Source organism: Parasteatoda tepidariorum, chromosome 5, assembly GCF_982258835.1.
Source record: "Parasteatoda tepidariorum strain Cologne lab strain chromosome 5, Ptep-v5.0, whole genome shotgun sequence".
NCBI classification, from domain to species: Eukaryota; Metazoa; Arthropoda; class Arachnida; order Araneae; family Theridiidae; genus Parasteatoda; species Parasteatoda tepidariorum.
Window position 1 is genome coordinate 75,790,411 of NC_141759.1, and position 13,959 is coordinate 75,804,369.

General features: G+C 32.9%; 2 protein-coding genes across 2 annotated transcripts; both read right to left on the bottom strand.

Annotated features, from left to right (window-relative positions):
• Positions 1-804: 804 nt before the first annotated feature.
• On the bottom strand, positions 805-1,305 carry LOC147809527 (uncharacterized). Its single transcript, XM_087162861.1, has one exon. The coding sequence runs from the start codon at positions 1,303-1,305 to the stop codon at positions 805-807; it is 501 nt and encodes a 166-aa protein (XP_087018987.1).
• Positions 1,306-4,068: 2,763 nt separating this feature from the next.
• LOC147809528 (uncharacterized) lies at positions 4,069-4,896 on the bottom strand. The gene has a single exon (XM_087162862.1). It carries the CDS (start codon positions 4,837-4,839, stop codon positions 4,069-4,071), a length of 771 nt encoding a protein of 256 aa, XP_087018988.1. The 5' UTR covers positions 4,840-4,896.
• Between the last annotated feature and the right edge of the window lie 9,063 nt (positions 4,897-13,959).

The following is a 13,959-nucleotide window of genomic DNA, read 5'->3' on the forward strand; positions in this document are numbered from 1 at the left end:
ATGGTATAACATTATGCGTTTATGTATACTTCTTGTATATTCTAATGTTTGAAGTAATATGAATCAGAAAAGTATGGAATAAAAATTCGGTACTTACGTATTAACGTCACCGCCACTACAGATTTGGCGGTTTTTAAGTGCCTCCAATCTACACTTAAAATTTTTGCGACAAATCATAAAATAAAACACTTTATTTGAAATCAAAGTAGTCGTATTTCAATCAGAGTAATCGGAACAATCAGAGTAATCGGTTTTCAGTGGAAAATGAGCCGATATGGAGTTTAGCATAGATTTGAGGTGATTAGGTTAAATATATTAAATAAATTAATTCAATAAAAATTAACTATCAACACAGTTTAATAATAATAAAACATAAAAGAAATTATATTAAGTTACAAGTAGAAAGACGAATGGGATTAGCGACAGCAGCATTTCAAAAATGGTGTAAGTTCATCAGTCAGCAAGATGGAATGCATGTTATATATTTGACCTGTTGCCATTTCTTGAAACTAAGGTTTTAACACAGAGATGTTGCCATCTTATAGAAAAGTCATTTCCTTGAGGGGAAAGTTTTGTACTGCCACCTGGCGAGCAAAGTTCATCGCCATCTGGTGAGAAGGTGGTTCACCACAGTACTCCCCCCCCCAAGTGGTGAAGGCACTGATGTCAGAGGTAACGAGGGTTAAAGCGAACATGCCTTCCAGAGCGTGTGATGGTCTGGAGTTGGATCACAGGGTCCTTGTCTTCTGGAGTAGGATCCAGAGAATCACTGATGTTTACACTAGGGGTTGCTTTTTGTCCTGTCTACACCTCGTCTGATGCTGTCGAGAAACATGGCTTAAGGCGATCAATGCCAATTGTGCATCTTTTGCCATGTATGAGCACAGTGAAGTGCTTTGGGGTGCGCTCAAGTACTTGGTAGGGTCCATCATAGGGAGGTTGGAGAGACCTTTTAATTCCACCGTGACGCACTAGAACCTGACTGCAATCAGATAATGAACGATGCACAAATGTTCCTGGTTCACAGTGGGCAGAACCTGGAGTCGGAGTCAGAATTTGCATAGCTTTTTTTAGCTGCTGTACAAAATCTTCCGGCAAGTGTTTTTTGGTAGTTGTTGATGGAGCGACAAAGTCTGCTGGAAGCCTTATGGTTGTACCATAGACTAATTCTGAAGATGTACACTTCAAGTCCTCTTTAAAAGCAGAGCGGAGACCCAAGAGTACTATCGGTAGGGTTTCAGTCCATCTCTTGTTTCTGTGGCACATCAAAGCTTGTTTTAGTGAGCGGTGGAAGCGCTCGACCATTCCATTGCTGGCTGGGTGGTACGGAGATGTGCGAATTTAATGAGTGCCCAATATTTGAGCTAATGACGTGAAAAGCGATGACTGAAATTGTCTTCCTTGGTCTGTGGTGATTCTTGAAGGCACACCAAATCGAGAAATCCAATGCTCAACAAAAGCTCGAGCTACAGTTTCAGCTGTAATATCCGCCAGTGGTACTGCTTCTGCCCATCTGGTGTATCTGTCGATGCACGTAAACAAGTAACTGTTACCATTGGAGGGTGGCAGGGGTCCGACCAGGTCAAGGTGTATATGGTCGAACCTTGCTGAAGGTGGTATGAATGGCTGGATAGGACTACGAGTGTGTCGGGTGACTTTGGATCTCTGGCAGTCTAGGCAGCTTCTGGTCCATTCGACTATATCTTTGGCGATAGCAGCCCAAACGTATCTGTCCATGACAAGTTTTTTGGTGGCTCTTACACCAGGATGGGATAGGTTATGGAAAGCAAAGAAAATAGGTTTCCTAAACTGAACAGGGACATATGGTCTAACTTTTTGCTTGCTAGAGTCACAAATTATGTGCAGTCCATTCGTCAGATGTAATGACTGGAAGTTTAGCGAGCACTTTTTATCACTCAGAAGAGCTTGAAGTTCAGTGTCACTTTTTTGAGCTATAGCCAGTTCATCAAAGTTTACAGGTGGCTCACTACCAATTTGCTGAATTCTGGATAACGTGTCAGCAACTACATTGTTCTCACCAGAGACATGCCTGATGTCGGTACTGAATTGAGATATGAAGTCCAGATGCCTGAGTTGGCGCGGGGAACATGTGTCAGAATTTTTGGTAAAAGCATATGTTAAAGGACGATGATCAGTGTAAATAATGAAGCATTGCCCTTCAAGAAGATGTCTAAAATGTTTTACGCCCGCGTATATTGCAAGGAGCTCTCTATCATAAGTACTATAATTAGTTTCGGTTTTTGTTAACTTAGGAGAAAAGAAAGCAAGAGGTTTAGGACCTTTAGGAAAATGCGAATGGACAACAGCACCGATAGAAAAAGTGGAAGCATCAACCATTAGAGAAATTTTATTATCGGGTGTATGATGCGTTAATCAACTCTTTTTTGCATTTTTCGAAGGCTAGTAAAGAATTCTCATCCCAGGGAACGGGACGTTTGTCGTTTTTTTTCGAATCCCTTAGAAACTCATTTAAGACTTCTGAAGTATGATGCGTTAAAGTTGTTGCGTTAATCAACTCTTTTTTGCATTTTTCGAAGGCTAGTAAAGAATTCTCATCCCAGGGAACGGGACGTTTGTCGTTTTTTTTCGAATCCCTTAGAAACTCATTTAAGACTTCTGAAGTATGATGCGTTAAAGTTGTTGCGTTAATCAACTCTTTTTTGCATTTTTCGAAGGCTGGCTAGAAAAGAATTCTCATCCCAGGGAACGGGACGTTTGTCGTTTTTTTTCGAATCCCTTAGAAACTCATTTAAGAGGGCCTGTGTTTCAGCAGTTTTTGGTATAAACCGCCTATAGAAGTTAATCATTGCTAAAAAGCGTCTTAGTTGAGATATTGTCTCGGGTTTGGAAATTTGGCAATTACCTCGACTTTGTCAGGAAGTGGCTTAACGCCTTCAGTAGTTATCAAACAGCCTAAGAACTTTACGGAGGATTTACCCAATATACATTTATCAGGGTTTAGCTTAAGGCCAAAGTCCCGCAAGCATGAAAATATTTTGTGTAAATGTTCTACGTGTTCTTCTTCTGAAGTAGAAGAAATTAATATGTCATCAAAATAAGGGATGCAAAAGTCAAACGGAGCTAATACTTGATGTATGAATCTTTGAAACGTCTGACCTGCGTTCCGAAGTCCGAACGGCATTGCTGTATATTCAAAGAGGCCAAAAGGTGTCGTTACAGCTGTTTTGGGTATATCTGGGGGATAGATTGCAATTTGGTGGTAAGCTCGGGCAAGGTCTAGGGTTGAGAATACCTTTTTTCCAAAAAGATTTTGGGTGCAGTCCTGGATGTGAGGGACAGGGTAGCGATCAGGAACAGTGATCGAATTTAGACGACGGTAATCGCCGCATGGTCGATAATCACCGTTTGATTTCCTTACAACATGAAGAGGACTAGCCCAAGGACTTTTCGACGGCCGAAGAATACCTTGAGAACTCAGGTATTCGAACTCTTTTCGGACAGCGTTTAAAATGTTAGGTGCCAGACGACGAGGTTTCGAGAAAACTGGCGGGCCTTTGGTCTCAATGTGATGATATGTTTTGTTTGGGAGGTCAACATTATTGTTTTGAGATGGGTTAATTAACTCTGGATACTGGCGCAAGATATCGTCGAATTTTGAATCTCCCAAAAGAATTGAAATATTGGTGAAAAGTGGAGAATCCGAAGGCAAATGTCCACGAGAAGACAATTTTGTTTCGGCATCAATCAAACAATTATTTTTAACATCAACCAATAGATTAAATTTTTTTAGAAAATCAGCACCTATAATAGGCTGATTGACGTCAGCAATGATGAACTGCCATGTAAAATTGCGGCGCAAATTTAAGTCTAATTTTAATAATTTAGTGCCAAAAGTTTTTATGACTGTGCCGTTGGCAGCATACAATGTCAATGTTTCGCGAGTAGTAGGAAGGGTTGTTTTGCTTTTTGGCAAAACGCTGACGTCTGCACCAGTATCGATGAGAAATTTAAATTTAGAAGAAGGATCGGCCAAGAGAATTCGATTTATGAGGCGGTCGCCTGTGTGGCCATCACACGATCGCCTAACTAGTTTGTTGAAAAATTACATGGCTGAATACACTTTTTGGCATTTTTGCCAAAGTTAGTGTGATAATAGCATTTGCCATTAGCAGGATCCTTAAATTTTTTAAAACGGGTTCTAGAGCAGCTACGTTGGCGAAAATGATTTGGAGCTGGGCTACGCGATCTTTTGACAAAAGCAGTTAACTCATTAACTTGCTGTGTCAATTGAGCAACTTGTTGTTCTAATCGAGAGGTGTGGGAATTAGAAGTAGCGGCGACAGAATTAACACCCTGATGAATAGTGAGATCATTAATCTTGTCTGCCACAGTGGCTAACTGATCTAAATCTTCGCTGAGAGCGGACAAAATTGTTTGTGTCCCATTAGGTAGCCGACCGAGCCACAATGATTTTAAAAGAGTATCGCCTACGTTGTCACCTGTGAGTGAACGCATTCTCGTTAAAAGCTGGGATGGTCGTTGGTCCCCTAACTCTAAACCTTGGAGTAAAGTTCTTATTTTAGATGCTTCGCTTTCCGAGTGTATCTCTACTAAACGTTTTTTAAGTGCTTCATATTTATCATTCTCAGGGGGCTTTAACACTAAATCACTAACGGAATTTAAAATGTCGGATTCAACAGCAGAAAGCACATGGTTAAATTTGGTTATATCAGCTGTTATTTTAGCCAAATCGAATTGCGCCTCCAAACGGACGAACCATAGCGCTGGATTATTTTTCCAAAAGGGTGGCGCCTTGACGGCAACATGAGCGACTGACTGATTTTCAAGTTCAGTCATAGCGTATTAAAAATCTAATCACTTATTAAAAAAATAGAATGACAATTTAAAATGAAATTGAAGTAAAATGAATACAATGATTTACAATCACTCAATTAAGGAATTAAATTTGGAAAATGCATAAGTGCGCAGATAATGCATAAAGAAAAATTCAAAATTAAATTCAGAATACATTAATACGGAAAAGAAATTTTGAAATATGACACATCGCAAGATCAATAAATAAAGCTAAAAAAATAACATACCATGTTACCCCGTGACAACTCAGGTTGAACTTTGACAAGAAAAAGAAAAGTTAATGTCTTATTTTAGTTAAGCATTTTAAGTTTTAAAATATTTAAGCTTACGGCATAAGATGATTGCCGATGTTGTAAGATTTAGAAGGTTGCATTATTTTAAGGTCACCAATCTGTGGTGATTAGGTTAAATATATTAAATAAATTAATTCAATAAAAATTAACTATCAACACAGTTTAATAATAATAAAACATAAAAGAAATTATATTAAGTTACAAGTAGAAAGACGAATGGGATTAGCGACAGCAGCATTTCAAAAATGGTGTAAGTTCATCAGTCAGCAAGATGGAATGCATGTTATATATTTGACCTGTTGCCATTTCTTGAAACTAAGGTTTTAACACAGAGATGTTGCCATCTTATAGAAAAGTCATTTCCTTGAGGGGAAAGTTTTGTACTGCCACCTGGCGAGCAAAGTTCATCGCCATCTGGTGAGAAGGTGGTTCATCACAGATTCAAAACAATCATATCGCCATATGAACTCTGATAAATAAGATTCCAAATGAAATAACATTTCCAAAACGTACGTTTACCAAGATAAAGTTTCATGTTGTGGGAATTGGTACATTTTCGTTTTTTCGGTAAAATATTTCGCTTCTGAAAAAATAAAATTGCATCTTGTTTTGTTTTTGGCAAATCCCAAAGACGAATTTTCGTAGCACTAAAAATGGCGACAAAAAGAATTGTTTTTTTTTTTGTTTTTGTTTCGTCAGCATTCTTTATTTAACGTTTCTTAGCTTCTAAATAACGATTTTTATTGAAACTTGAAATTTTTTGATAAAAGTTGTTGTCAAAAAACTTTTTTTACAAAATTAAATTTCATAAAATTATGAGGCTTATGTATACTTTTTGTACATTTTAATTTTTGAAGTAATATGATTCTTAAAACAATGGAATGTAAAGTTTAAATGGGCCTTTCATGTTATATCATTAAATTTAGTAAAACTATTTCTCAGGCATTAGGTTTTAACTCTTATAAGAATATACATATTTTTTTCTGTTAATGTACAAATATTGTTCCGAAGTGTTTTGAATATTCCTTCTCTAATAAAAAGAGATACCATTTTGTTTTCGTTTGCATAAGAAAGAATATCAAACATTTTTCTTTTTTAAATTTAATTAGCCACAATAAAGAAGGAACGTTGCAATGCTACGTGCTACATTAAAGACGTCTCTAAAGTAACTGAATCACTATTCATATAGAAATCGCAGGTATCCGTCTCATACAACAACGCCCCCTATAGTTCGTTGCGATCGCGAATTGTTTTTCTTTAAATATTTTTGTATCCCTAATTTAAATTTATTTTCCAGTACTGCTACTATTAGCGAAGAGTATTAAATTATGGTTGTGAACTCATCAAATTTGTTTGAACAATACGAATATAAATGTTATTTTAAAAAATGATTACTTCGTAAAATCACTTCCGTTCACCCAAAGATCTAATATTTGGGTAAAGTAATATTTGAGAGTAATATTTAGACGTGGGAAGTAGAGGCACAAGAGTAAGTAAACAGAATTCCTTTCAGTACATATATGTTAAGTGAATAATTTTAACTTTAATAGAAAAATTGTTTTCTGCTAAGAAAAGACAATTATTGAGATGCAATAATCGGGGTTGGTGAGCGGCAGCGAACAGGGGGCTTAGCCCCCTAGTATGTAATAACAAAACAAAATGTAGTAACAGTATATTTTTAAATTTTTTTTTTGGGGGGGGGGATTAGTTTGTTAGAGGGTTGCACCCCCTTTTATATTATTCTGCTGGTGCCCTTGAATATGTGTAAATAGCAAAGGAAAATAAGCATTAATCGAAAAATATATGTTCCAGAAAATGGAAAAAATAAAAAATAATTTACAATAATTACAAATAAGTTGGTAACTCTCTGTGCACACCCTCGCCTCTCCCCGGTAGCCGGGATTCGCAGGGGCAGGAGGCACAGTTTGTCTAAATTTGAAACAAAAGTCTTAATTGGGATTAAAATGTTACACCATCACTAATAGAGAGAGATGTGGCAGGACTAAACTTTGCATTTGTGTCTATAAATTCAAAGTTTAATACTTTGTTAAAGTCACTGGTTGTACATTTTATCAAAGCTTAACCCCGTCCCGCTCCCGTCAGGGGGCATCCGGAGAATACTGTAGGCTCTAAGTGCGCGTACGTGACCTCCCAGCAAGAGAAAAAAAAGGTTTCAAAAATGTAAGCTTGGTGGCGATCCATGGCAACACCAGAAAGCTTCAAAGAATTTAGTGAAATCTTAAAATTAACAATAGTAGTTACTCAGAAAATAGAATTAAGGAGTTTGAGTGTTCAAACATAAGGCGACACATCAATTTAAAAAAAAAAGTAACAAACATATTGTGATGATGAAAAGTACCAGAATTTGTCCGAAGCCCATGAAAACAGATACAATTTCAAAAAGAAGAGTTACGGCGAGGCAGCCGTAAGGAAAAATCCACAAGCAAGAGGAAACTCAAAACATGAGTAGTTAGAAAATTTGACAAAATTTTGAACAATATTTTTGAATCGAAATTTTTGAATTTTGAACAATATTTTGAATTGAAATTTTTGAATCGAAAATTCAAAAATCATTTCTGAAGAACACAAATACAGTATTTGCAAAGGTTTACAAGATAAAAATAAATAAATAAGTAAATAAATATAAAAATATTAAAAATAATAATGTTATTAGCATACAGAAAATTGTTAACAGATACAATTCATGCATTACATGAAATGTAGTTGATTGTAAAGCACACATTTGTTGACGCCGTCTAGTCAAGTTCCCTTGTAAGGAAAAGGCGTTCCATTATTTTAATGATTCCCTGTTTGACTTTCTTCTGCTTCCAAAATAATTTAAGTCGGGTGTAATCTAAATGTTGTACATTTTATAGCATCCTTGAAGAAAAAAAAAGCGTTGAGTTAAGATAGTGATCAATTTCATCGAATTTAACCCTTTCGCGCCGACTGTCACAAATACGTGCCAGCATAAAACCGTATCAATCAGGGTAACAAGATAAAACTGGTAATCAAAGTAATTGTTTAGCATTTATTTGTGGGCGGAGTTATAATTGTTTGATTTATTTAATTCACCATTACTTTGTTCAAAATAAAACTATTTAGTTATACTTTGAATTAACATTGATTATATATATGATTAAACTAACAATAATTAAAATAAAAGCAAAGTAAATCTGTCAAATTAGAAACGACTACATTTAAGTTACCGTTTTTTATTTAATTACGTCCTGATCCCTATTTTGTACGAATGCTATTCTAAATCAACCGTTCCCAAGGGGTTAACTGTCATTGTAGAGGTTTTTATTTCTCGCAAACCAGGCTTTCACCGTGATGCGAGATCTTGTGTAAAGAAAATTTTTATCTACTAATTTGGTTTTGCTATGAGCTTTTTAGGCTGGGGAAGCAAGGCACAGGGGAATTATAGGGAAAAGGAAAATATTATTTTAGAAAATCTTTTCAAAAAATGCTGGTTGGTTTCGAACATAAATTCGAAAACATAATTCGAAACATAAATTATAACAATGCATAAATAAGTATCTGTTTTCTCTTTGTGTGACAGTTATAAAGAAAAAACATTTCAAAGGGAAATATTTTTAAAAAAAACCCATAAGAATGTTGGAAAGTAAATCGACGAATTCGTAACACAAATTTCCAAAATAAATAAATAAGAAGTTGTTTTCACTATGATGGGTATGATGAGGAAAGGGGGGAAATTGGGTTCGGTAATGATACACAGGTGAAAAGATGCCTAAATCTGTTATTCTAATAAGGTTCTGCTATCTGAATATATTTAAAGGTCAGGTTCAACTCTACTTGGAAATCTAAAAAAATCTAGGCAATATAATTAATTTTAGTTTTAAAGGTTGTCGTAACATTTTCAAATAAATTTCGATAATTAAATTTTAAAAAAACTGGATTATTTAGGATTCAAGGTTCCATAAAACGTGACCTGAAATATTAAAATATGAAGAAAAAAATTATATGTGTGTCTAGGAAATGAAATCGGAGCTTTAGAGCTATTATAATTTTTTTTATCTAGTATAAAACTTTTGGAAAATATTACATGTGAGACTAGTTATTTCAAGATTTCAAGTATTAAAATGAAAAAAGATATATTGATGTTACTGATCTAAATTTAGCACATTGGTTCATTTTGCAAATCAAAAAATGTTCGTGGAAATCGATTTTTCTTCACAAAAATAAAATAACTATTAAAGCTTCTTAAATTTCGGAAGAAAAGATAATTATTTTACAATTCGCACCGTCTAATTTGAAATTCAAAGAATCTTGCTCAAAAGCGTTTCATAATTCTTCCATTTATTCAGAGGTACTTGACTCAAAGCAACAATTTTATTTGCAAATGTAAACATAAACTTCTTTTGATCATTCCAAAAACATCAAAACATACATTCTACCTTACAGGTTTCTTCTTATAATTGGTTTAAGCTTTGTTCATACGCTTGTATCATTTTGAAAAATGAAGCATAAATAAAATAAAAGAAAGAAAGTAGGCATGAAAAAAAAGTCGCGAAACTCAATACCTAACAAGAACAAATAATGGAAATGTTTTTCCTTGCAATTGTTCCAATCGTTTGGTCTTCAAATTGAAACATTTTGTTCTAACATGTTTCAACTCTAATTCTTGCAATAATAAGAACACAGAACTGCTGAAGATGAGCTATGCGAAGATAGCCCCCGAAAATGAGGAAAATAAAAAATTCAAACTGCATTCGTTTGACCATTTTTTGACTACAAATGACCACCCTTTAAATTTTTTTGACCACCCTTATTTTGGACATAATCCTGAAAATTAAATTCGGGGGCTAACTTCGCATTTTCACGCCAAATGAATAAAAATCAAATTTTTATATTGTATTCGTTTGACCACTTTTTGACCACAAATTACCACCCTTTAATTTTTTTTGACCACCCTTATTTTGGACACAATCCCAAAAATTAAATTCGGAGGCTAACTTCGCATTTTTTCGAAAAATCTTTAAAAATCCAATTTCTGTATTGTATTCGTTTGACCACTTTTTGACCACAAATGACCACCCCTTAATTTTTTTTGACCACCCTTATTTTGGACATAATCCTGAAAATTAAATTCGGGGGCTAACTTCGCATTTTCACGCCAAATGAATAAAAATCAAATTTTTATATTGTATTCGTTTGACCACTTTTTGACCACAAATGACCATCCTTTAATTTTTTTTGACCACCCTTATTTTGGACACAATCCCAAAAATTAAATTCGGAGGCTAACTTCGCATTTTTTCGAAAAATATATAAAAATCCAATTTATATATTGTATTCGTTTGACCACTTTTTGACCACAAATGACCACCCTTTAAATTTTTTTGACCACCCTTATTTTGGACATAATCCTAAAAATTAAATTCGGAGGCTAACTTCGCATTTTTTCGAAAAATATATAAAAATCCAATTTTTATATTGTATTCGTTTGACCACTTTTTGACCACAAATGACCACCCTTTAATTTTTTTTGACCACCCTTATTTTGGACATAATCTTAAAAATTAAATTCGGGGGCTAACTTCGCATTTTTTCAAAAAATTGATAAAAATCCAATTTTTATGTTGTTTTTGTTTGACCACTTTTTGACCACAAATGATCACCCTTTAATTTTTTTTGACCTCCCTTATTTTGGACACAATCCCAAAAATTAAATTCGGAGGCTAACTTCGCATTTTTTCAAAAAATAGATAAAAATCCAATTTTTATATTGTTTTTGTTTGACCACCTTTTGACCACAAATGACCACCCTTTAATTTTTTTTGACCACCCTTATTTTGGACATATTCCTAAAAATTAAATTCGGGGGCTAACTTCGCATTTTCATGAAAATAAATAAAAATCAAATTTTTATATTGTATTCGTTTGACCACTTTTTGACCACAAATGACCACCCTTTAATTTTTTTTGACCACCCTTATTTTGGACACAATCCCAAAAATTAAATTCGGGGGCTAACTTCGCATTTTTCCGAAAAATATATAAAAATCCAATTTTTATATTGTACTCGTTTGACCACAAATGACCACCCTTTAATTTTTTTTGACCACCCTTATTTTGGACATATTCCTAAAGATAAAACTGGCGTGAAGTTAGTCCTCAAAATTCAGGAAAATAACAAATTTCAACTGCACTCGTTCAACTCGTTCAACTGCACAACATTTTTGACTACAAATGACGACCTTGAAGTTTTTCCGACAATTCTTATTTCAGTCTTTCTTTTAGCGATATCAATATAATATATTTTAATTATAGCTGACATCTAAACGTAGTAATGATCAAAAACTTTTTCTTGCAATATAAAAATTTTAAAAATAAATTCCAAAATGACTATGTACTTCAAATGCAATGATTATAATCCATAAAAACGAGGAATGCTAAAAACTATATGTATTAGTTTTGTTCACATTAATCGTATCTTTATTTTCTGCAATGTTATTTTAAAATTGTTTTACAAGTAGAAAAATAAAAGTTTAATAAGATGTAGTAAATCTAAAACATTTCTAAAACAATTATTAAGTAGTTATACTGTTTAAAAACATTTTTCTCAATAATGATATATAAAATTTAACATATTTCCTCTATAAAAGAGTAGAAATAGTTTCATAGCAATAAAGTTATTTTAGAAACCAACCATAACACCTTTTTCTCCAGTAGTGTATTAGCTCTCATCAATATTATATATATATAGATAGTAAATAGTTATTCTTCTCTAGCCATGGTACATAAAATTAGTTATATATTAAATTAGCATACAATAACAAGTATTATTTAGCTTTACTATCTAAGAATTCTTCATTAGCATTTAGGCATTTTATTTTAAAAAACATTGATTTTTGTAAAATATAGAAATAATTATATACAAAATAGAAACACATATCTTATCACTATATTAAATTAAATTCTCAAATCTAAGAGTAGCTAAGAATTCTTCATTTAGGCATTTTATTTTTAAAAACATTGATTTTTGTAAAATATAGAAATAATTATATACAAAATAGAAACACATATCTTATCACTATATTAAATTACATTCTCAAACTGACATAACTTTAATTTATGCAAAAACAATGGAGAAAACAATTTCAAACAAACTGCACAAAACTTACCAATACTATTTACAATCGGGTTTTAATCATTATTAGAATTTTAGCAATTACAAATAGAAAGGTATTTTTTTCACAATTTTGTAACCAAATAAATGTGTTAAATAATTACTCTAATACAAGTAAGAACATATGTAAAGTATGTACAAATGAAATGAGATAAAGACAGATTGTTAAAAGCACTAAAAAAAACATGAAATAGAAGTAAATCCAATCGTGTATTAACACATTTTTCAAAAGTTTTACCGTTTTAGAAAAACCGTTTTAGAAAAATGTGGCCATTCCAATAATACGAATGCAGATGAAGAAAACTTAAAAATTTCACTAAAGCAAAATAATAAAAAAAGAGGGAAATACCTAACACCTTGTCCAGAAATATCTTTCATACATAATCGACCCATCAGAAAAAAACAAAATTCTATTATAAGGAATGGTAACATTCAGTCTGCTCTATATATTGGGACAAGATTAATGGAAATTCGAAATACATGTGCATTTGATTCCATAGTGGAAATAATGTCTACAGCTTACATGGATAACAGGCATTATTTTTTAAAATTAAATGATATCAATAATGATGAACAAATATTTTCATTCATAAAAAATTATGCAACAGCTGGTTTTACAAGAAATTTCTACAAAGATAGAGCTCTAATTTTAATGAATATAATAAATAGCGATAACTGCAGTATTTTAAACTGCGCAATTAATATTGGATCAATTATAAATCAGTTGTTTAAAGTAACTCCATCAGCAATCGAAACTGGCATGTGTCCTCACTGTGGAATTTTGAAGAAAGATTATACTTTGATTGAAATTCCTTATGATGAAATTATTGAGCTATGTTTGAAAGAGCACATTGAAACCTTTGTGGAACAATATTTCTTGGATAAAAAACTGAAATGTCAGAAATTGTTCAACAGTTTCGCCAACATCACAATGAACAGACGGTACTTCAAGATATACCAGAAAAAATATTGATTCAGAAACAGCAGTATATATTAGCTGGATTCGTACAGTATATGGGACCAATCGAACACAATTCAATAGGACATTATATTTCCTTTTGCAGACGAATACGGAATTCCTGGGAAATACGAGATGATATGCTAGGTGAACGTAAACTTTTAAATGATTCATTAAATAAAAAAATTAATCCACATATTTTGGTCTATACAAATTATGAAGATTAGTCGAATTAATCTTTTTAAATACTGTTCGAATTTTTCATAAGTAGTTGTTTAATGTAGTGCACAGAAAGAAAACATATTTTCTTAATAGCTAATGATCATTTGATCGGATTTTCAATTTGATCATAAGATCAAAAGATTTCAAGGTGTTCGCTTTCTTAACAATTGAAAATTATTTAAATTGTAAAATACGAAAAAGAAAGTTTTGATATTAAATTATAAATATTAAAATATTTGTCTTTTCTGAAACTTAAATTTCAATGGGTCTACGAGACTTCGAATTGTTCAATTGTTAAAATAGTAACGAAATGATTCATGAAAGAATACCTTTTGAAAAATGTGTTAATACACGATTGGATTTACTTCTATTTCATGTTTTTTTTAGTGCTTTTAACAATCTGTCTTTATCTCATTTCATTTGTACATACTTTACATATGTTCTTACTTGTATTAGAGTAATTATTTAACACATTT